This window comes from Meriones unguiculatus, chromosome 3 (genome assembly GCF_030254825.1).
Source record: "Meriones unguiculatus strain TT.TT164.6M chromosome 3, Bangor_MerUng_6.1, whole genome shotgun sequence".
NCBI classification, from domain to species: Eukaryota; Metazoa; Chordata; class Mammalia; order Rodentia; family Muridae; genus Meriones; species Meriones unguiculatus.
In genome coordinates this window covers 160,978,884-161,002,554 of record NC_083351.1, presented here as the reverse complement: position 1 = coordinate 161,002,554, position 23,671 = coordinate 160,978,884, and the positions used below count along the sequence as shown (strand labels likewise).

General features: G+C 38.0%; 2 protein-coding genes across 5 annotated transcripts in view; both read right to left on the bottom strand.

Annotated features, from left to right (window-relative positions):
• LOC110542442 (UDP-glucuronosyltransferase 2B17-like) overlaps positions 1-6,475 on the bottom strand; it is a 38,470-nt gene extending 31,995 nt beyond the window's left edge. For 3 of the 4 annotated variants that reach the window (XR_009590934.1, XM_060380854.1, XM_060380858.1), the window contains exon 1: positions 6,457-6,475. Coding sequence is in view for 2 of the 4 variants with exons in the window: in XM_060380854.1 (XP_060236837.1) it covers positions 6,457-6,460 (4 nt within the window). In the remaining 2 variants the exon portion in view is untranslated. Of the gene's footprint in view, positions 1-4,597; positions 4,743-6,456 lie in introns of those variants that run through there. The other variant, XM_060380855.1, reaches the window with a different exon arrangement.
• The window catches only part of LOC110542799 (UDP-glucuronosyltransferase 2B31-like), a 290,306-nt gene that overhangs the window by 80,931 nt on the left and 185,704 nt on the right, over positions 1-23,671 (bottom strand). The gene's annotated exons all lie outside the window — the stretch shown is intronic.

Sequence of the window (23,671 nt, the reverse complement as noted above, 5' to 3'; positions counted from 1 at the left end):
ACTAAGGACATTGAGCATTTCTTTAAGTGTTTCTTTGACATTGATATTCCTTTATTGAGAATTCTCTGTTTAGCTCTGTACCCCATTTTTTAATTGGATTACTTGATTTGTTGCTTTTTAATTTCTTGAGTTCTTTATGTACTCTGGATCTTAGTCCTCTGTCACATATAGGGTTGGGAAGATCTTTTCCTAGTCTGTAGGCTGTCGTTTTATATTGGTGACATTGTCCTTTGCTTTACAAAGGCTTTTCAGTTTTTTTAGGTCCCTTTTATTGATTGTTGATCTGAGAGTTTGTGATGTTGTAATGTCAGGTTCACAGGACCCTCAGAGACCACCAGGCAATGACTTGATGCAAGAGCCAGAGAGCTTTATTAGAAGAGCGATTGAACTCAGAACCCAAGTCTCACAGATGGAGCAGTAGAGAAGTGGGAACCTGAGCAGAGTTTTTAAAGGGAAAGACTGGAAGCAGGGGGGTTCCATGAAAGCAAGCAATGTGGGGGAGGCATGTGTTTCTTTGACAGCGAACAGGGAGGCATATGCCTTGACATTACAGGATTAGGTAAAAGTAACAGGGGTGAAGTGACCTTCTCTGAGGCACGTAATCACAATTGCTAAGGCATATGACCACAATGGCTAAGGCATATAATCACAATGGCTATTCTTCTGAACTGTATCTGAAACATTGGGGAGAATGTTCCCAACTGATTCTCATTCATCATTGCTAGGGAAATTGTCTATATTTTCTATAAAGTATTTATTCTGTGATGTTTCCTGGAGGCTGTTACTAAGAGAGTTAACTTTGTTTTCTGCCAAGTGCTCAATTTATGATATTTCCTGTTATCTGAACTTAGCTCCCAGTCAATATGGCTCCTTATTTTAAAATGGAGTTATACTCAGGCTAATTTAAACTCTTCATTCCCCTTTTTCTTATTAATAAAGAGGCCAATCTTGGTCCATGGTCAGCCTCAAACTGGCAGAACTGGGTTCTCATTATCAACTGTATAGTCCCTAGTCTTTGCCTAATATAGCCTAACAATTTATTAAGTAAGCATGATCCGAAAATGACCAAAAGCAAAAGATTCTGCCTTTGAGCTGTTATAATTCTGGCTTTGTACATCCAGTTTTGCAATACTAATTTCTGCTCTAGCTAAGCAAGTCCCTAAAATAATAGCTAATGTCAGGGAGCACCCTTTGACCTATTATTTCAGCCTGTTACGTGGAATTTAGGGATGAGGGTCTAGTCTTCTGAAACTGCTTCAACTTCAACGCTGACAATATGACCATTGACATCAGGGGCTAGAAAGGCTGAAATGTCAGCCAAACGCTGGACAATGGGGCAGTCCTCAGAAGCATCTGGTTAGGTAGTCCCTCTGGGGAGACAGTGAGCAATCATGTCAGCTTTCAGCAAGTTCAGATCTCAGCCTGCCATCTCAACCAGGTGAAAATCTGCTGAAACAATTCAAACTAGAAATAGAAATTAAAATTTGTCTAGTAAATGGGAAAAATTAGAACTCCCAAAACCAAGGAAATAACTCATCTGGGGTCTGTTCAAATTATTTCAGATTCAGGTCTCATGAATTATTGATTTCCTGAAACATTTTGTGAATAACAGGCAAAATTGCATCCAACAGAATGATTATCAATTTTTCTTAGCTGTTTGTTTTGTAACTGTTATAAACAACCTAAGTGTGTCCATAGTCTGAAACACTAACATTTTAACCGTGGGCCCTGTTGTTGGTAATCAGCCATCAAAGGAGCTTGGCTACTTTTTGTCAGTTCTTCTTACCATTTACTTTTAGTCCCCATCTCCTTGTTACATTGGAAAGTTAGGTAGAACTATATTAGTGGTTTTAGTATTAAACTCTGATTGCTTGGACTTTCCTTAACAAAGCCACTAGAAGAAATAGATTTAAAATATTTCTCAATCCTATATCAAAGTCTACCTCAGAAATGTAAAATATTAAAAATATCATAATAAAAGCTCTGGCTTTTGTATTAAATATACACATTGTGTAGATGTGCTTAGCATGATGAAATGCATTTCTAAATCTGTCTCCAGAAGACAACCAAAAGGCAATTAAAATCTCAAGCTTGTGACTGAATAATATGCAATCAGTGTTTCATCAACATATCAAAACTCTATTGTTCAATGTCAAAACTCTGGAGTTCTGAAATCTTATAACAACATACGCACAATAGCAGAAAGAGGAGAGAAATCTGAATTATCTCCCACTTTTAATAGGCCTCAAATCACTTTTCTGTATCATTACAATTCACATTCATATACCTTAAAACATCTACTTATACCCTCCAATCTTTCTTGCATTTGTCAACCCTGAAACATTTTCCCAGACCAAACAACATTCTCTAGACTCTCAAAACCTAAACTCCTATATCCTCAGACCCTACATAAACTCCATGATCTTTCTATCCAACTATTCACCATAAGACATAGATAATTAACATGAAGCTTGTAAGCAAGGCAACCCTGCTTGCCTTTTTAAAAATAGAAGACCTAGTACCTGGTAATTTTAACTAACCAATAAACTAACAATGGATCTAATTATCTGCTCTTTAGCTGCATGACTACCATTAGCTTAGCTTAGCCATCAATGTAATCAAGAGACCTGAGAAGGATAAATATGTACAATCCATGTACCAATCCAAATGACATTGACAACTAGTCAGTCCATCACTCCAGGCAGCTGTCCTTGCCTCTTGTGGTCTCATGGCATCATGATCAGGGTGGTCCAGTGACCAGGCACAGAAGATGAGAGACTAATTCTGAGGAGAAAGAAACGAGAGAATGGCTTCACCTCGCCCTTAGCAACGTGAAACATTGACTCTCCAGGTGACCATATTTCTGTCCACAGTTTAGACTGGGCCCTAGCAGTAGGCCATTTGGGGCAGTCTTGTCCAGTAGTTAGCATACCGTAATCCAGAGTCGCATTGTGCCCAAATCTTCTTGGAGACCTTCAGGGAGCTACTGCCAGGATTTTGGGACTCTCTGTCATAATAAGCTTACACATGTTAAAACGCTATATTCATCAGATCTCTGACAAGCTTGAGGGATAGCACATTTGAATTATTTTTATCTCTCTTTTAATTTTTTTATTCTAAATTGCATTCTATAAAATAGAATGTCATAATCTCTAATTCTGGCATATTCCTTAAATAAATGTTTTAAACCCATATTTACCTCAAGAAGATCTACATAGAAAAACTTCGTAATTACCCAACCTAGGCTTACCTTTAAAAATATTCTTATAACTAATTGCAATCATTAATATAACTTCAAATATTTTTAAACTAAAATCAAAACACAACTTTTAATCAGATACAATATATAGAAGGGTAGAAGGGCCTGCAAATCTTGCTCATCTTATCACACTGCATTAAGACTAAACAACAACAACAAAGAAAATAAAACATAAAGGACAAAAGTTTCATTTAGCACTAAATGGAGAACTAAACACAACTGGCAACCTTAGCAGAGGTGGACAATGGACAATTCTGGCCATTTCACACCTATCAGCCAGAAAGAAACAGCATTAAATCATTTATATAGGAACTGGAAACCAGGCATATGTTTTTATAATCACTAACAATGACTTGATATAACCCTGTATAAACCTGGGCTAAAAAGCATTAAAAAAAAAAACATTTTGCATTGAAGAAACACAAGCCTTTTAAATGAAGAGCAACATATTGTACAGTTCTTCCTCAAGTCATATTTGTAGGTGTAAAAAACAAAGCAAATAGTTTATACCTTCTATAACATTCTATGTACCTTCAGGTTAGGCTTTTCCAGTTCCATTCTTCTTCTTCTTTTTTTTTTTAACCATACATTGTTCTTGATTTTCAGACCATATAAAAGTTTTCTTCAGAACCCTTTTCATTATTTTATCATTCTGACACAATATATCATAAAAACTGCAGTTTTCTTAATTGGTTCAAATAGTATGGTTTGGTTTCATTTGGTAAAATTAACAAAATAAATACCAAAGTCTCTTGTCTTCCCCCAAAGATTGAGAAACTGTTCCAATTTCCCTGTTAGAATGCCCAAGGTCATTGTCTAAAATACCTGATAAACTTTAAAATACTTCATAGCCTTCAACATAATTTTTTAAACCTGTTTTTGCAATATCACAATAAGGTTCCCGTTTTAGAAATGAAGTCACAAAGTATATTTTAAAAGTCAAAACCAAATTTTATCAATGCAAACAATTCAGTACTTTTAAAATCAATACCAAGTGTATTATTTTGATGTTATAAACTGTGGCTGCCAGCAAGAAAAGTTCTTGTATACAAACACATGGAAGTGCAGTTTTAATATTTTATATAAATGGAGTTTAAAACCTTATTTTTATAAACCTGGTTTTTAAGACAGGCCAGAAATTATGTAAAGTCTAAATACTTTTAATAATCAATTATCAGACATCAAGATATATAGAACATAGTAAACTTATATATTCAAAACAAACAAAACTGTAAAACTCATTTTTACTCCCTTTAGCTATAATTACAAGGGAGGAACATCTTGCTACCTGTTGAATCCAATTTTTTTTACAACCATAGAGGCTTGTAGCTTTCTTACCTGAGAAGCTGCTGTTGCCCCTTTAAGAGCTGCCTGCTTGCACAGAAGCCTTAAACATTTCTCAAAAATCTGTTTTATCCATTTCAGCAGTAGCATCAGTCTTAAAGTTGGGCACTATAGGCGCTGGCATCCCGTATATAATCTCAAAGGAAGTTAAACCTAGCTGGTAAGGGGAATTCCTAACCCTATAAAGGGCAAAGGGGAGGAGCATCATTCAGTTAGTGCTGGTCTCCAAGGTCAATTTAGGTAAGGTCTCTTTTAATGTTTTATTTATTTTCTCTATCTGTCCTGAACTTTGGGGCCTATATCTCCAATCTGCCCCAATAAACTTAGATACATTCTGACTTACCTTCCACACAAATGCTGGCCTAGTCTTCCCTGTGTCTGTACACCTTGGCCAAATTAGTGGGCTGTCTTGCAGCTGCCTTGAGACCTGCCAACAGAGCTTGGTGGTAGACTAGGAGACTCTCCTTACCTGCAGGAGTGTTGTAATCCCAATTGGGCCTCTAATAGGGAAAGTAATCATCAATACAGGCTTGGAACTCCTGTAGTGTCTGGGACATTTTTGCACATCTCTGAAATAATATGTCCCTGCTCCTCTGTTGTAAACAATATCTGTAAAAGCTGCTGGCAATCGTCCCGGGTGGGCTGGTGGGTAAAAAGCCGAGAACTTGGCATTCTGAGTTCTCCAGCTATAAACCTGTGATGTGGCAACAGCCAGTAATGATGACTTTGATTGCCATTAACATCTGGAGGGCCCAGCGGCCCGTAAGGGAAGGACTGTAGAATCTGCCTCTAATTATGTCTAGAGGTTCTCAGTCCTTGGCGCTGGGCCAGATGGTGGTTCCAACCTGGATAAATGAGCCGGGCCAGTTGAGGATTGGGAGGAGGAAGGGGTGGAAACATTATTTCCATGGGGTTCCCATCCTGCAAAACAGAGTAAGGGGGTGCTAGGGAGCAAGGGCAGTGGCCTCTGGTTTCAGAGAGCCTGTGGAAGGAGGTTTGTTAATGGGGGTCAGAAAGGGCTTAATCCATGTAGGTGGATGACTCATTAGGTCTTTCCAAACTACAATATGGGCACTTGGTTTGGGTGCCCACATGTTTTCTGAAAGACCCTATTTTCTACCCCAAGGACGGTGGCAAGATGGAAAGTTCCTTCTGGCGGCCAGCCCACATTGAAGGTGGGCCATTCCACGTTGCAAAAAGTCATCATTTTTCCTTTCCTCACATCAACTGAAAGACTGTGAGCTCTAGTCTTAACTTCAAGTCAAGGGGTTTGGAAGGAGTCTGCCTCATATCGTCAGTCAGTCTTTTTATCAGAAGAATTCAGGAAAATGCAAAGAAATAAAGAGGACAATTTCACCAAACAGTCACACACAATAAGGAGCCAGCCGTCTCAGGCAAAAGCGAAATTAAAGACAATAAATCACAGCCTTTACCTGGGCTAATATCCCGGAACAAAACTGAAAAATTCTCTCAAGTAGACACAAAACCACAAACAATTAATCACAGAAATGAAAACAGTAACTCCAGGCACAACGGCAAGCAAAAGACAATCACACACAAAAGCAAAGTAAAACCGAAAGCCTGGCTTTTCCTGGACTTCTCTGCCACAGAAGTTCCAGAAAGACTAAAATTGACTCCAATCCGTGACCCCATTCCAGCTTCCCTGCCACAGAAATTCCACGGGGGCAGAAGCTGACAAGATCAAAAACAACTTTTTGACCCCACGGACCATGGACTCCCTGACAAGTCGGTCTTATCCAAGTCTGGCCACTTCTACAGGCACCTCAAGGCTTTTCAGGTCAATGAACAGAAACAAACACTTAAAGCAGACGGACAACACAGAAGACATTTACCCATGGAATTAAGCTGTCCAGGTCAGGAGTCCTAGAGGTCCTGAGGCATCCTGGGAGGACGAGCCCCCTAATGTAATGCCAAGTTCATGGGAATCAGAGGCCACCAGGCGATGACTTGATGCAAAAGCCAGAGAGCTTTATTAGAAGAGCGATTGAACTTGGGACCCAAGTCTCACTGACGCAGCAGTAGAGAAGTGGGAACCTGATCTCTGAGTGAGCAGAGTTTTTAAAGGGAAAGACTGGAAGCAGGGAGTTTCCATGAAAGCAAGCAGTTGGGGGGGGGCATATGTTTCTATGACAGCGAACAGGCAAAATCCTGACATTACAGGATTAGGTAAAAGTTACAGGGGCAAGGTGACCTTCTCTGAGGCACGTAATCACAATGGCTAAGGCATATAATCACAATGGCTATTCTTTTAAAGTATATCTGAAACATTGGGGAGAATTTTCCCACCCGATTCCCAACTGATTCTCATTGATTGTTGACAGGCAAATTGTCTCTGTTTTCTATAAAGTATTTATTCTATGATATTTCTTGGAGGCTGTTACTAGGAGAGTTAACTTTGTTTTCTGCCAAGTGCTCATTTTATGATATTTCCTGGTACCTGAATTCAGTTCCCAGTCAAGGTGGCCCTTTGTTTCAAAATAGATTATACCCAGGCTAACTATACCCAGGATAATTTAAACTCTTCACTATTGGTCTTCTGTTCAGGAAGTTGTCTCCTATGCCAATGAGTTCAAGGATCTTCCCGCTTTTTCTTCTAACAGGTTTAGTGTGTCTGGTTTTATGCTGAGGTCTTTGATCCACTTGGATTTGAGTTTTGTGCAGGGTGATAGGTATGGATCAATTTGCATTTTTCTACATGTACACATCCAGTTGGACCAGCACCAATTGTTGAAGATGTTGTCTTTTTTTTCCATTGATAGGTTTTGGCTTCTTTGTCAAAAATAAAGTGTCTGTAGGTGTGTGGGTTTATTTCTGGATTTTCTATTCAGTTCCATTGATCCACCATTCTGTTTCTATGCCAGTACCATGCAGTTTTTATTACCATTGCTCTGTAGTACAGCTTGAGATGAGGGATGGTGATCCCTCCAAACTATCTGTTCTTGTACAGGGTTGTTTTAGCAATTATGGGTTTTTTTGTTTTTCTATAGGAAATTGAGAATTGTTCTTTCATGTTCTGTAAATCATTGTGTTGGTATTTTGATGAGAATTGCACCGAATCTGTTGATTGCTTTTGGCAGAATGGCCATTTTCACTTCGTTAATCCTACGGATCCATGAGCACAGGAGATCTTTCTGTCTTCTTATATATTCTTCAATTTCTTTCTTGAGCACTTGAAGTTCTTTTCAAACAGGTCTTTAACTTGCTTGGTTAGAGTCACACCAAGGACTATATGTTATTTATAGCTACTGTGAAGAGTGTTGTTTCCCTAATTTCTTTCCCATTCCTTTTGTCTTTGGTATACAGAAGGGCTACTGACAATTTTGAGTTAATTTTGTATCCAGTCAATTTGCTGAAGGTGTTTTTTAGCTGAAGGATTTCTTTGGTTGAATTGTTGGGGTTGCTCATGTATACTATCATATCATCTGCAAATAGTGATACTTTGACTTCTGTTCTGATTTGTATCCCTTCGATCTCCTTTAGTTGTCTTATTGCTCTAATTAGTGTAAGACTCAAGGGAGTCATATGTTACTGGGGAAGACACTAGAGTGAGGCACAAAGACCAGTGTCAATGCAAACTGAAAGAGGTTTATTGAAACCAACATGTTGGGGTCTCCTGAACCTTAAGGAGAGGCGACCCTGAGGAAAAAAAGCTTTGGGTTTTTATAGGCCATTCTGGAAATAACAACAGGGCAATTTTTCACTGGTAGATATTCTGGGTCTAGCTACCAGCTTGAGCCAGTACACTCAGGGTTAAGCTGCCATTTTGCAGTTTCTCCAAGGATTGCCTGCCCTCACCTGTGTCCTTGGGGGCTTTTCCAGAAATAGTCTGTGTGAATATGCCAAAGACTGCCTAGATCTATGTCCTTGGGGTTTTTCCAGCAACTGTCTGACTGTGAGGTATGAGTCCCTGGGCAGGGGGTGGGGCAGAGGGAAGCGGGTATACTCTGCACTTAGCAATTTGTGGAAAGTTTCCAGTTTTCCCAGTTTTCTTGGTTATACTCAAGCTAGATCTCATCACTAGGACTTCAAGTACTATGTTGAAGAGATACAGAGAGAGTGGGCAGCCTTCCTCTTTCCCTAATGTCAATGGGATTGATTTTAGTTTCTCTCCTTGTAGTTTGATGTTGACTATAGGCTAAAGTATATTGACTAAAGTATATTGTCTTTACTATGTTTAGGTAAGTGCCTTGTATTCCTAATCTCTTCAAGACTTTAGACGTGAATGGGTGTTGGATTTTGTCAAATGCTCTTCCGGTATCTAAGGAGATGATCACGTGGTTTTTCTCCTTCAGTTTGTTCTGTATTGTGGATTACATTGATGGATTTCCATATATTGAAGCACCTCTCCATGCCTGGGATGAAGTCTACTTGGTCATGGTGGATGATATCTTTGATGTGTTCTTGTATTTGGTTTGCAAGTGTTTTGTTGAGTATTTTTGCATCAATGTTCATAAGAGAGACAGGTTCTCTTTTTTTGGTGAGTCTTTGTGTGGTTTAAGTATCAAGGTGACTGTGGCTTCATCGAATGAGTTTGGTAATGTTCCTTCTATTTCTATTTTGTGGAACTGTTTGGAAAGAATTGGAGTTAGCTCTTCTTGGAAGGGCTGGTGTAATTCTAAACTGGCCCTGGGCTTTCTTTGGAAGGGAGACTTTTGAAGAGTGCTTCTATTTCCTTGAGTAATATAGGACTTTTAAATCTATTTACCTAATCTTGATTTAATTTTAGTAGGTGGAATATATCAAGAATTATGTCCATTTCATTTAGATTTTCAAATTTTGTGGCATATAGGCTTTTAGTAATATCTAATGATTTTTTTGGATTTCCTCAGTGTCTGTCGTTATGTCTCCCTTTTTGTTTCTTATTTTGCTGATTTGGATAGTCTCTCTGCCTTTTAGTTAGTTTGGCTAAGGATTTGTCTATCTTGTTGATTTTCTCAAAGAACTACCTCTTGATCTAATTGATTCTTTGAATTGTTTTCTTTGTTTCTAATTATTGATTTCAGCTCTGTGTTTGGTTATTTTCAATGGTCTACTCTTCTTGGATGTGTCTGTTTTTTTTGTTGTTGTTTGTTTGTTTGTTTTTTCCCGAGGGCTTTTAGGTATGCTGTTAAGTTGCTTGTATGAGATGTTTCAAACTTCTTCCTCGAAGCATTTAGTGTTATGAACTTTCCTATTTGCACTGCCTTCATTGTGTCCCATAAATTTGGCAAGTTGTGCCTTCATTTTCATTGAATTTTAAGAAGTCTCTAATTTCTTTTTTTCATTTTTTAGCTGATCAAGCTGTCCCTGAATAGAGAATTGTTTAGTTTCCATATGTATGTAGGATTTTTGTTATTTATGTTATTGCTGAGGTCTAGTTTTTAGGCCACGGTGGTTGGATAGGATACAAGGGATTATATCAATCTTCTTGTTTCTGTTGAGGTTTGCATTGTGCCCAACTAGATGGTTAATTTTTGAGAATGTTCTGTGAGGTGCTGAAAAGAAGTTATACTCTTGGACAAAAAGTTTTGTAGAACTCTATTAGGCCCATTTGATTTAGGATCTCTGTAAGTGTCATTATTTACCTATTTAGCATCTGTCTTGATGATCTGTCCTTTGGTGAGAGTGGAGTTTTGAAGTCTCCCACTATTAAGGTGTTGGAATCAATGTGTGATTTCAGCTTTAATAATGTTTCATTTACAAATGTAGGTGCTCTTGCATTTGGGGCAGAGGTGTTCAGGATTGTGATGTCTTCCTGGTAGACTTTTTCTTTGATGAAAATGAAGTGCCCCTCCTCATCATTTTTGATTAATTTTGGTTGAAAGTCTATTTTATTAGCTCTTAGAATAGCTCGCCTGGCTTATTTTCTGAGTCCGTTTGCTTGAAAACCTATTTCCAGCCCCACTCTGAGGTAGTGTTTATCTTTGTAGTAGAGGTGTGTTTCTTGAATGCAGCAGAATGTTGGATCCTGTTTCCATAACCGTTCTGTTATTTGTGTCTTTTTATTGGAGAGTTGAGTCCATTGACGTTGGTAGATAATAGTGACCAATGAATGTCAGTTCCTTTTATGGTAGAGTTGGTGGTGTTATTGTGTTTCTATGCTTGTTTCCTTTTAATTTACTTGTTGTGAAGTTATGTATATCCTGTGTTTTCTTGGGTGTAGTTGTTTTCATTAGACTGGAGTTTTCCTTCTAGTATCTTTTGTAGGTCTGTCCTGCTATGTCACTATTGCTTAAGTTTAGTTTTGTCTTGGACTATTTTGTTTTTTCCATCTATGTTGCTTGAAAGATTTACTGGGTATAGTAATCTGTGTTGGCATATGTGTTCTCTTCGAGTCTGCATGATATCTGCTCAGAACCTTCTGGCTTTCATAGTTTCTATTGAGAAGTCTGGTGTGATTGTGATAGTTCTATTCTTGTATGTTATTGGGACTTTTTCCCTTGGTGCTTTTAACATTTTTCTTTGTTCTGTAGATTTCATGTTTTGAATATTATGTGTTGTGAGGAGTTTCTTTTCTGGTTTAGTCTATGTGATGTTCTGTAGGCCTCTTGTACATTAATGAACATCTCTTTCTTTAAGTTTGAAAATTTTTCTTCTATGATTTTCTTGAAAATATTTTCTGGACCTTGGAGCTGGAATCTTCTTTACTTTACCTTTTGTAGATATATATTTTTTATCTTTTAATATTAATTACAGTTTATTTATGTTGTCTCCAAGCTGTAGCCCCTCTCTCATTCCCTCCCAATCCCACCCTCCCTCTCTCATCTCCTCCTTGCCTCTTTCTAAGTGTACTTCTCAGGAGGTCCTCCTCCCCTACCATCTGCCCTAGCTTACCAGGTCTCACCAGGATGGGTGCAATGTCCTCCTCTGTGGCCTAGCTAGGCTGCTTCTCCCATGGGAGGCTATGGAGGTCAAAGAGTTAGCCATAGAGTTCATGCCAAAGACAGTCCCTGTTCGCCTTCCTAGGAAAACCCACTTGGATACTGAGCTACCATGGGCATACTCTGAGCAGGGGTACTAGGTTATATCTATGCATGGTCCCTGGTTAGAGAAACAGTCTCAGACAAGCTCCTGTTCCAAGATATATTTGGTCCTTTTGGAGCTCCTGTTCTCTCCAGGTCTTACTAACACTCTCTTCTTTCATATGTATCCCTGCACTCTGCCCAAAGTTTTGTTATGAGTCTCAGCATCTGCTTTGATATAGTGCTATGTAGAGTCTTTCAGAGGCCCTCTGTTAGGCTCCTATCCTGCTTCTCATTTTCTCTACTTCCAATATCCATCCTTTCTTGCTTTCTAAGTAAGGCTTAATCTTCTTACCCTGTGTTCTCCTTCTTGTTTAGCTTCTTTGGCTGTACAGATTTTAGAATGTTTATGCTATCTTATCTTATAGGTCCAGTATCCACTTATAAGTGAGTATATACCATGAGTGTCAGATGAAATCTCAGGTTCATTTTGAATTGCATCTCCCTGATGGCTAAGGACTCTGAGCATCTCTTTAAATGTTTTTCTGCCATTCTACAATCCTCTACAGAGAGTTCTCTGTTCAGCTCTGTACCCCATCTTTTTACTTGGATTACTTGATTTGTTGCTTTTTAACTTCTTGAGTTCTTTATCTATACTGGATATTAGGCCTCTGTCAGATATAAGGTTGGTGAAGATAGTTTCCCAGTCTGTAGACTGTCGTTTTGTTTTGACAACAGTGTCTTTTGCCTTACAGAAGCTTTTCAGTTTTATGATTTATTAATTTTTGCTCTTAGGGCCTGTTCTGTTAAGGAAGTTGTCTCCTGTGCCAATGAGTTCTAGGGTCTTCCCCACTTTTTCTTCTAATCGATTTACTATGTTTGGTTTTATGTTGAGTTCTTTGATCCACTTGGACTTTACTTTTGTGCAAGGTGATAAATATGGATCTATTTTCATTTTTCTGCATGCAGACATCTAGTTGGACCAGCACCACTTGTTGAAGATGCTGTCTTTTTTCCATTGAATGATTTTGGGTTCTTTGTCAAAAATCAAGTATCTGTAAGTGTGTGGGTTTATTTGTGGGTCTTCTATTGGGTTCCATTGATCCACCATTCTGTTTCTATGCCAATACATTGCAGTTTTTATTACTATTGCTCTGTCGTACAGTTGAGGTCGGGGATAGAGATACCTCCAGATGATCTGTGTTGTACAGGATCATTTTGGAATTTCTGAGTTTTTTTTTTTTCCTCCATATGAAGTTGAGAATCTTTTTTTTCAAGGTCTGTAAAGAATTGTGTTAGTATATTGATGGGAATTGCATTGAATCTGTAGATTGCTTTTGGCAGGATGGCCATTTTCACAATGTTAATCCTACCAATCCATGAGCACGGGAGATCTTTCCATCTTTTAATATCTTCTTCAATTTCTTTTTTTTCTTTCCATAATTTTATTTTTCTCATTAGTTACATTTTGTTAATTCTGTATCCCAGCTGTATCCCTCATTCCCTCCCCAATCCCACCCTCCCTCCCTCATCTCCTCCCTGCCCCTTTCCAAGTCCACTAGTAGGGGAGGACCTCCTCCCCTTTCATATGAAAATACCCTTTTGTCAGGTATTTTCAAGACTGGCTGCAAAGTCCTCCTCTGTGGCCTAACAGTACTGCTCCTCCCTTGGGATGTGGGGAGGTCTAAGAGCCAGTCATTGAGTTCCTGTTAGTAATAGTCCTTGTTCCCCTTACTATGGGAAATCAATTGATTACTGAGCTATCACGGGTCACATCTGAGCAGAGGTTCTAGGTTTTATCCTCTCATGGACTTTGGCTGAGTGTCCATCTCAGAAAAGACCCTGTGCCCAGATGTGTTTGGTTCTTGTGGAGCTCCTATCCTTTCCACATCAAACTCCCCTTCTTTCATATGATTCCCTGCACTCTGCCGAAGGTTTGGTTGTGAGTCTTAGTATCTATTTTGGAGCACTGCTAGGTAGACTCCTGTCATACGTTCAATGCATATCCCATTTGTCTTTCTATATGAGGATAGATCATCATACCCCGTGTCCGCTTTCTTGATTATCTTCTTTAGGTGTATAGATTTCATTATGTTTATCCTATCTTTTAGGTCTATATAAGCGAGTATATTCCATGTTTGTCTTTCTCCTTCTGGGATACTTCACTCAGAATGATCTTTTCTAGTTCCCACCATTTGCCTGAAAATTTGATGATTTCCTCCTTTTTGATTGCTAAGTAGTATTCCATTGTGTAAAAATACCACAGTTTCTGTATTCATTCCTCCGTTGATGGACATCTGGGTTGTTTCCAGGTTCTGGCTATTACAAATAAAGCTGCTACAAACATGTCCTTATTGTCTACTTGAGCAAATTTTGGGTATATGCCTAGCAGTGGTATAGCTGGGTCTTGAGGAAGCACTATTCCTAATTGTCTGAGAAAGCGCCAGATTGACTTCCAAAGTGATTGTACCAGTTTACATTCCCACCAGCAATGGAGTAGGATTCCCCTTTCTCCACAACCTCTCCAACATGTGTTGTCATTTGTGTTTTTCATCTTGGCCATTCTGATGGGTGTAAGGTGAAATCTTAGGGTCGTTTTGATTTGCATTTCCCTAATGGCTAATAACATTGAGCATTTCTTTAAGTGTTTCTCTGCCATTCTATATTCCTCTACAGAGAATTCTCTGTTTAGCTCTGTTCCCCATTTTTTAATTGGATTACTTGTTTTGCTGCTTTTCAGCTTCTTTAGTTCTTTATATATACTGGATATTAGCCCTCTGTCAGATAGAGGGTTGGTGAAGATTCGTTCCCAATCTGTAGGCAGTTGTTTTGTTTTGATGACGGTGTCCTTTGCTTTACAGAAGCTTTTCAGTTTCATGAGGTCCCATTTATTGATTGTTGTTCTTAAAGCCTGTGCTGTTGGAGTTCTGTTCAGGAAGTTGTCTCCTATGCCAATGAGTTCTAGGCTGTTCCCTATTTTTTCTTCTAACAGATTTAGCGTATCTGGTTTTATGTTGAGGTCTTTGATCCATTTGGACTTTAGTTTTGTGCAGGGTGATAAATGTGGATCTATTTTCATTTTTCTGCATGTAGACATCCAATTAGACCAGCACCATCTGTTGAAGATGCTATCTTTTTTTCCATTGAATGGTTTTGGCTGCTTTGTCAAAAATTAAGTATTCATAGGTACATGGGTTTATTTCTGGGTCTTCAATTCGGTTCCATTATCCTCCTTTCTGTTTCTATGCCAATACCATGCAGTTTTTATTACTATTGCTCTGTAGTACAGCTTGAGATCAGGAATGGAGATACCTCCAGATGATCTGTTGTTGTATAATGTTGTTTTGGAGATTCTAGGTTTTTTGTTTCTCCATATGAAGCTGAGAATCTTTTTTTCAAGGTCTGAAAAGAATTGAGTTGGTATTTTGATGGGAATTGCATTGAATCTGTAGATTGCTTTTGGCAGGATGGCCATTTTCACAATGTTAATCCTACCTATCCATGAGCATGGGAGAGCTTTCCATCTTCTGAGATTTTCTTCAATTTCTTTCTACAGAGACTTGAAGTTTTTCTCAAACAGGTCTTTCACTTGCTTGGTTAGTGTCACCCCAAGGTACTTTATGTTATTAGTGGCTATTGTGAAGGGTGTTGTTTCCCTAATTTCTTTCTCAGCCCTTTTGTCTTTGGTATACAGGAGGGCTTCTGATTTTTTTGAGTTGATTTTGTATCCAGCCACTTTGCTGAAGGTGTTTATCAGCTGAAGGAGTTCTCTGGTTGAATTTTTGGGGTCACTCATGTATACTATCATATCATCTGCGAATAGTGACACTTTGACCTCTTCCTTTCCAATTTGTATCCCCTTGATCTCCTTTAGTTGTCTTATTGCTCTGGCTAAGACTTCAAGTACTATGCTGAAGAGATATGGAGAGTGTGGGCAGCCTTGTCTTGTCCCTGATTTCAGTGGGATTGATTTAAATTTCTCTCCATTGAGTTTGATGTTGGCTGTAGGCTTGCTGTATATTGCCTTTACTATGTTTAAGTATGTGCCTTGTATCCCTGATCTCTCCAATACTTTAAACATGAATGGGTGTTGGACTTTGTCAAATGCTTTTTCGGCGTCCAAGGAGATAATCATGTGGTTTTTCTCCTTCAGTTTGTTTATGTGGTGGATTACATTGATGGATTTCCGTATGTTGAACCACCCTTGCATACCTGGGATGAAGCCTACTTGGTCATGGTGGATGATATCTTTGATGTGTTCTTGGATTCGGTTTGCAAGTATTTTATTGAGTATTTTTGCATCAATATTCATAAGAGAGATAGGTCTGAAGTTCTCTTTTTTTGTTGGGTCTTTGTGTGGTTTGAGTATCAAGGTAACTGTCGCTTCATAGAATGAGTTTGGTAATGTTCCTTCTGTTTCTATTTTGTGGAATAGTTTGAGGAGAATTGGTATCAGCACTTCTTTGAAGGTCTGGTAGAATTCTGCGCTGAAACCATCAGGCCCAGGGCTTTTTTTGGAGGGGAGGCTGTTAATGACTGCTTCAATTTCCTTGGGGGATATAGGGCTATTCAGTCTTTCTATCTGATCTTGACTTAATGTTGGTAGATGGAATCTATCTAGAAAATTATCCATTTCGTTTAAATTTTCAAATTTTGTGGTGTATAGGCTTTTGTAGTATGACCTAATGATTGTTTGGATTTCTTCAGTGTCTGTAGTTATGTCCCCCTTTTCATTTCTGATTTTGCTGATTTGGATAGATTCTCTCTGCTTTTTAGTTAGCTTGGCTAAGGGTTTGTCTATCTTGTTGATTTTCTCAAAGAACCAGATTTTTGTTTCATTGATTCTTTGAATAATTTTATTTGTTTCCAATTGATTGATTTCAGCCCTGAGTTTGATTATTTCCAGCCTTCTGCTCCTCTTGGGTGTATCTGCTTCTTTTTTTTCTAGGGTTTTCAGTTGGGCCATTAAGTTACTTGTATGTGATGTTATAAATTTCTTCTTGAAGGCACTTAGTGCTATAAATTTTCCTCTGAGCACCGCTTTCAATGTGTCCCATAAATTTGGGTATGTTGTGCCTTCATTTTCATTGAATTCTAGGAAGTCTTCAATTTCTTTCTTTATTTCTTCCTTAACCCAGCTGTCATTGAGTACAATGAACAAGTTGTTCAGTTTCCATGTGCGTGTCGGCTTTTTGTTGTTTCCATTGTTGTTGATGTCCAGCTTTTAGTCCATGGTGGTCCTATAGAATACAAGGGATTATCTCAATCTTTTTATATTTGTTGAGGCTTGCTTTGTGACCAACTATATGGTCTATTTTGGAGAAGGTTCCATGAGGTGCTGAAAAGAAGGTATACTCTTTTGAGTTTGGGTGGAAAGATCTGTAGACGTCTATTAGGTCCATTTGATTTAGGGACTCTGTAAGTGCTTTTATTTCCCTATTTGGTTTCTGTCTAATTGATCTGTCCCTTGGTGAGAGTGGGGTGTTGAAGTCACCCACTATTAGAGTATTGCCATCAATGTGTGGTTTAAGCTTTAATAATGTTTCATTTATGAATGTGGGTGCTCTTGTATTTGGGGCATAGATGTTTAGAATTGTGATGTCTTCTTGGTGAATTTTTCCTTTGATGAAAATGTAATGTCCCTCTATGTCTTTTTTGATTAGTTTTGGTTGAAAATCTATTTTATTAGATATTAGGATAGCCACTCCTGCTTGTTTTTTGGGTCCATTTGCTTGAAAAACTGTTTTCCAGCCTTTTATTCTAAGGTAGTGTTTATCTTTGTTGCTTAGGTGTGTTTCTTGGATGCAGCAGAATGTTGGTTCCTGTTTCCGCACCCATTCTGTTAGTCTGTGTCTTTTTATTGGAGAGTTGAGTCCATTGATGTTGATAGATAATAATGACCATTGAATGTTATTTCCTATTATTGTGGAGTTGGCGATGTTACTATGAATCATTGCTTGTTTGCTTTTGACTTTTGTTGGAAATTATCTTTAACCTATGTTTTCTTGGGTGTATTTGTTTTCATTGGATTGGAATTTTCCTTCTAGTATCTTCTGTAGGGCTGGGTTGCTGTTCAAATATTCCTTAAATTTAGTTTTGTCATGGAATATTTTATTTTCTCCATCTATGTTGATTGAAAGCTTTGCTGGGTAAAGTAGTCTAGGTTGGCACCTGTGGTCCCTTAGAGCCCGCATGATCTCTCCCCAGGCTCTTCTGGCTTTCATAGTTTCTGATGAGAAGTCCGGTGTGATTCTGATAGGTTTGCCTTTATATGTTACTTGGCCTTTTTCCCTTGCCGCTTTTAGTATCTTTTCTTTGTTCTGTAGATTAAGTGTTTTGACTATGATGTGGCGTGAGGAGTTTCTTCTCTGGTCTAGTCTATTTGGTGTTCTGTAGGCCTCTTGTATGTTTGTGGACATCTCTTTCTTTAGGTTGGGAAATTTTTCTTCTATGATTTTCTTGAAAATATTTTCTGGACCTTGTAACCTGGACTCCTCTTCTTCTCAATTTCTATTATTCTTATATTTTGCCTTTTCATGGCATCCTTGATTTCTTGGATGGTTTGTGTTTGGGATTTTTCTGATTTTATTTTTGCTTTGAGAGAAGTATCAATTTCTGTGAGTGTATCTTCAATTTCTTCTTCAATTTCTTACTTGAAGTTTTTCTCAAACAGATCTTTCACTTGCTAGGTTAGAGTCACACCAAGGAACTTTATGTTATTAGTGGCTATTGTGAAGAATGTTGTTTCCCTAATTTCTTTCTCAGTCCTTTTGTCTTTGGTATACAGGAGGGCTTCTGATTTTTTTGAGTTGATTTTGTATCCAGCCACTTTGCTTAAGGTGTTTCTCAGCTGAAGGAGTTCTCTGGTTGAATTTTGGGGGTTGCTCATATATACTATCATATCATCTGTGAATAGTGATACTTTTGACTTCTTTCTTTCTGATCTGTATTCCCTTGATGTTCTTTAGTTGTCTTATTGCTCTTATTGCTCTATAGGACTTCAAGTACTATATTGAAGATGTACAGAGAAAGTGGGCAGACTTCCTTTTCCCTGATTTCAGTGGGATTGATTTAAGTTTCTCTCCATTTAGTTTGATGTTGGCTATGGGCTTGCTGTTTATTTTTTTAATATGTTTGGGACTTAATGTGCTGGGATGTGTATGTAGGGTGTGGGCTCCCTTTTTCTGTGGGGAAGGGGCAGGGCATACAGAAAAAAAAGGAAGAATGCTGGAGCTGAAAGTAGAGGAGGGAGGAGGCTATGGTAAGCAAGTAAAGTGAATAAATAAATACATTTTTAAAAGAATGAGGATTTCAACTGAAATTAGAAATTACACTTTTTAATAAAAGTGTTCATTGTGGGTTCTTCTCTATTTTTAAGAACCTCAGAGGAAATTAATACCTGGTACTATCAAACTAACCAGGTGGACATTTTTCCACTGCATATATTTATATTTACCCATAGTTTTCCTTTCATTTTATCATGTGGCAATCTTGTTTTCATTTTTCAAGTCTTGAGTATCATACTAATTTTCTCATATAGCATTCTGTTATTTCTCCAGTACACCCAAGAGTTCCTTGATATAAAAATACAAGGCAGTTTTATTGCAAATTTGTTGATATAATAAATTGTTTTGTATGAGAACAGCTTCTTCTTTTTAACCCTCATCTCTCTTTAATATTATAATCAACAATTCATAAAAATTCTTTTCTTCTAGGTCATCCAAAAACCAAAGCTTTTGTAACTCTTGGTGGAACCAATGGCATCTATGAATCAATCTATCGTGGCATTCCTATTGTTTCTGTGCCCTTGTTTGAGGATCAACCTGATAATATTAATCACATGGTAACCAAGGGAGCAGCTGTTAGAGATTTTAACATACTGCCAACTATAGACCTTCTCACTGCCTTGAGGACTGTCATTAATGACCCTTTGTGAGACTGTTACTTTTGTTTGAAAAAACATTTAATATAAGGTGGGTTCATTTTTTTCTCTATTGAGATTGGGTTTCATTATATAAGCACAAGACTGGCTTCAAACCTATAAACCTATGTCTTCTTAAGCCTCCTGAATGCTGAGATTAAAAATATATGTCATCATGATTGCTGTGTATAACTATTTCTTTAAAAAGTTGATAGAAATAGTATCATCATAATCAGTTTTATTTTTTATCCTATTTGAAAGAGAATAATTTTGAAAAACTTTAAATAATTTGGTACATCTGAAATTTGTGTTATTTTCAACAATTAAGTTAATCTAAATTTATATATTCAATAAATAAGAAATAACTAGTTTAAATTTTTCTATAAGCATAAATGATGTTTCAATTATTCAGCTACTGGCAACAAGGATACTGTTTCTAAATATGACAGAATATATTAATAAAGTAATCATGAATGTTAATATTAATAAAATTGTTTAAGCATTCACCCATCTTCTCTGAAACTGTAAAACTTTTGGTAAAGTTTTATTTTATATCTATTATTATTTTTTAAAACAGGATCACATGTTGTGGCTCTGAGCTGGCTTCAAATTCAGAGAGATCCTTCTGTCTCTGTCTCCGAAGTGCTCAGATAAAAGTCATGTTCTAGCAACCCTGTAAAGGAAGCTATGGTGACTGGCTTTGGAAAAAAAGTGTTCTAAATTCAATTTAATGGCATGCCATTATGGTTTTGAAACACAATGAGAATACTTTAGGTTGTTTGATCATTGTAAACTAAATATCATGTCTACTGAAGTCAGATCCAACATCTAAGGCTTCTAAGCCAATGTTGTCAAGAAAAGAACAGAAGTTTGTTGACATTTATGTTAGACCTGGATGGTGAGATAAAAACTAGCATAAAGGATTGAGAGGCAAAATTAAATTCATACTATACCCAAGGAACTGTATCCTGTTGGCAGCTTCAAGGTTTCCCAGAAAAGAGTTTTACCTAATCAGAATGTCCAAAGGCAAAATATGAAGGGGAAATGTTGCTGGTTCTTATGTACACAGTCTCCTAGTCCAGGAACAGAACTGATTGATACTGGATCAAGAGTGCCATACATGTTATGAGGATAACCAAGCACTCTTTGATTGCGTAGAAGGTCTACTCCATGAAATGGATACAATACCTGGCACTGATAACTGCCAAGAACCTGAAACTAGATAGGTCATGGGCCCAGTAGAAAACTTACTATTACTATTTTTCTAAAGGGACATAGCAATAAAGTGACTCCTAATCACCGAGAGTGATACCCTTGAGTTAATGCCTCAATCAACTTATATCAAAACACTTATTCTCTCAGCAGATGGGAAGTAAAGCAGATACTCAAAACTGGACATTGTGTAGAGTGAGAGAGTCTTTGTTGCACTCAGTGCGAAATGGGATGTCTTTTTTCTTTTTTTTTTCAATGCAGTTTATTCAGGAAACTTGAACAATCATCTGACCCTGGGGAAAGCCATCCCACAGCTTAAATAGCCTCTGGGTAGCCAACCCCAGCATGCCACGTGGGCAATGCAGATAGGTCCACATACATGGAAGCAAGCCAGATCCTCAGCCTTAGCCAAATGTGGAGTTGTTCGTGACAGAGAGCATTCACCATCGGGAAGGTGGAAGGGGGAAACCAGCTCCATCTTTAAGGCGCGGCATTATGCAGCCACTTTTGATGTGAACTGATGGACTAAGATCAGAAAGGAGAGGAGAACCTCCCCTATCAGTGGACTTGAGGAGTGGCATGCATGCAGAAATGGGATGTCTTCATCAAGCACCTCTATAACGCGCAAGGATCAATATGGAAAAGGAGGAGCAAAGATTGTAGGAGCCAGAGGATGGCTGACTCCAAAGAGACAGACACAACAGGAGACTGATATGAACTCCCAGAGAGTGTGATAGTATTTGTGAGACCTGTACAGGTTCAGACCAGACAAATTCCTGACACCAATGGAAATTAGGAACAAAATTCCACCTTAACAGAAGAGCTGTTTGTGACTGACACCTTCAGGGAAAGTGAAAACCCAGTTTCTCCAACAGTGTTCACTGGGCATATCAACTATACCCCATGCCAAGGTATACTTAACCAAGAGAAAACAAAGTCCACATTCTGTTTTCTGTTTTGGTGTACTTTTTGGTTTTGCCTCACTGATCTTTCTTTGCTTCTTCCTTTATATCTTTTGATTTTAGTTGTTTGTCGTTTAACCTTTTTTGTAGTTCTGAGAGACAAAGAAAATGAATTTGGATGAGCAGTGAGATTGGGAGGACCTAGGAGGAATAAAGGAAAATAGAAAACATGGTCAAACTATACTGCATAAAATATTATTTTAAATAAAAAAGAATGTATGCTCTAATACTGGAGAAATAGAAAGGTTCATTTTTATTAGAAAAGCATCTTTTCATAACACACCAAATTCCTGTGGTCGTGCTTAGATACTCTGATAGGCCTGTGACATTGACTCTTATGAGTGCCTGCTCTACATCAATTACATCTATAGTGTGTACCTTCCCAGGGTCTAACGTACTGTTATTCATCACTTTATTTCTATAGAATATATTTATAATTAGCACTTCCTATGACTGAGAACAGTAAGAAGAGAATAAGACTGCCTGCAAGATAAAAGAGAAGAATGAGACACTCAGTAGTTAATCATCATGTTAAATGTTTATATTTATTTCTAGTCTGAAAGAGAAGAACAGGCTATTTGAAAATAGGATTAATGCAACTGACTGCAAACTTCTTTTGGTTAAAATTAATGTAATGGTCACTCAGGATTTCCTCAAACCTTGAATAACCTAGTTTTCTTTTTTTCTGTTCACTTTTTCTTCTTTTATGTCACACAACATTTTTGATAAGTAAACAAACGACATTTAGTGATGATGAATGTCAGAGTTACAACACAGGCCAGCAAGAATCCAATCACATCCAGAGAGTGGTGCTGGACCCAGCTGAGGTCATGTGCTGCCACACAAAGGTGCTTGGCTCCTTTGTGGCGCATGACATACTCAATCCAGAAGACAGCTCTGTCCAGGGGCTTCACTGGCTTGTCGTGGTGGATTCTTGATAATCTCATGGCATTTTCTTTATAACTGAAAGATAAACACACAAAAACTATTTTATTGATTGTTCGTGAAACACCTATGTATTATGCAAACCATAATTCATATATAAGGTGAAAAAATGCTTAATTCTTTCTTAGACTTTGTTGGTTTTAGAGGTTTTCATGAATTTAAAGAAAAAGATGTAGAAGTAATCTCTTCTTAAGACAATGCGGTCAAATGCAGACATAATAGAAAATGTAGGACTGAGTATAAGATCTATAGTCTCATCTTATTGAAAGAATTGTGGTATCAAGGAATTATAGTGCCCATGACTATTTCAAGATAAAGATAGGGGAACTCTCATGTATGTATGACTACTAGCATCTAGATAGTCCATGTTGTTGATACAGAGAACAGGCAGTCAGCATAAGTCAGTCATTTTAGAGTTCTGAGATCCTTCACACCTTTATGCATTGGGGCCCCACAGGTCCTTACTCTCAGAGAGAAACACTAAGAGAACATGGAATGTTAATCACACAGGGATGTGTGTGATTGACTTGCATTCCGTCTAGAAAGCTGAAAGCGATGGTTGCTAACAACCTGTTGCCAGTTTGCTCTCTGTGTGGCAGACCTCACCTTCATTCCCCAGAATGTTTTTTCCAGATTCTTCTCTCCCTAGACTTCTACCCAACATTAGGGGAGATGTCTCATGTACATTTTGGCCTGCTGACATCGATGCTATTGGTCAGAGAACGCACTAGATTCTAGGCCTTTTAGTTTTAAAGCCTCGCTCTCATGGTCACCCGTACTTTGTAATTCTGTGTGGTTGCACTGTAAGGATTGTTGTACCTGATTTGATCAATTGTTGCCTGTCAACTTTTCTCCAAATTGTGCTGTATTTTAAATATGCTGACAATGAACCCCCGGCATTAGACTCCCTGAAGTCTGATCCAGGTAGATGAAGACAATAAGCACCAGGTTTCCAATTTTATTTCTTCTCAGGGTTTGCATCCCTATCTGCCATTTTCAGAGACCCCTTCATCATCCACATTTATACTCTTGTGATTAAAAAAAAAACATCTCAGTAATGTGTGAC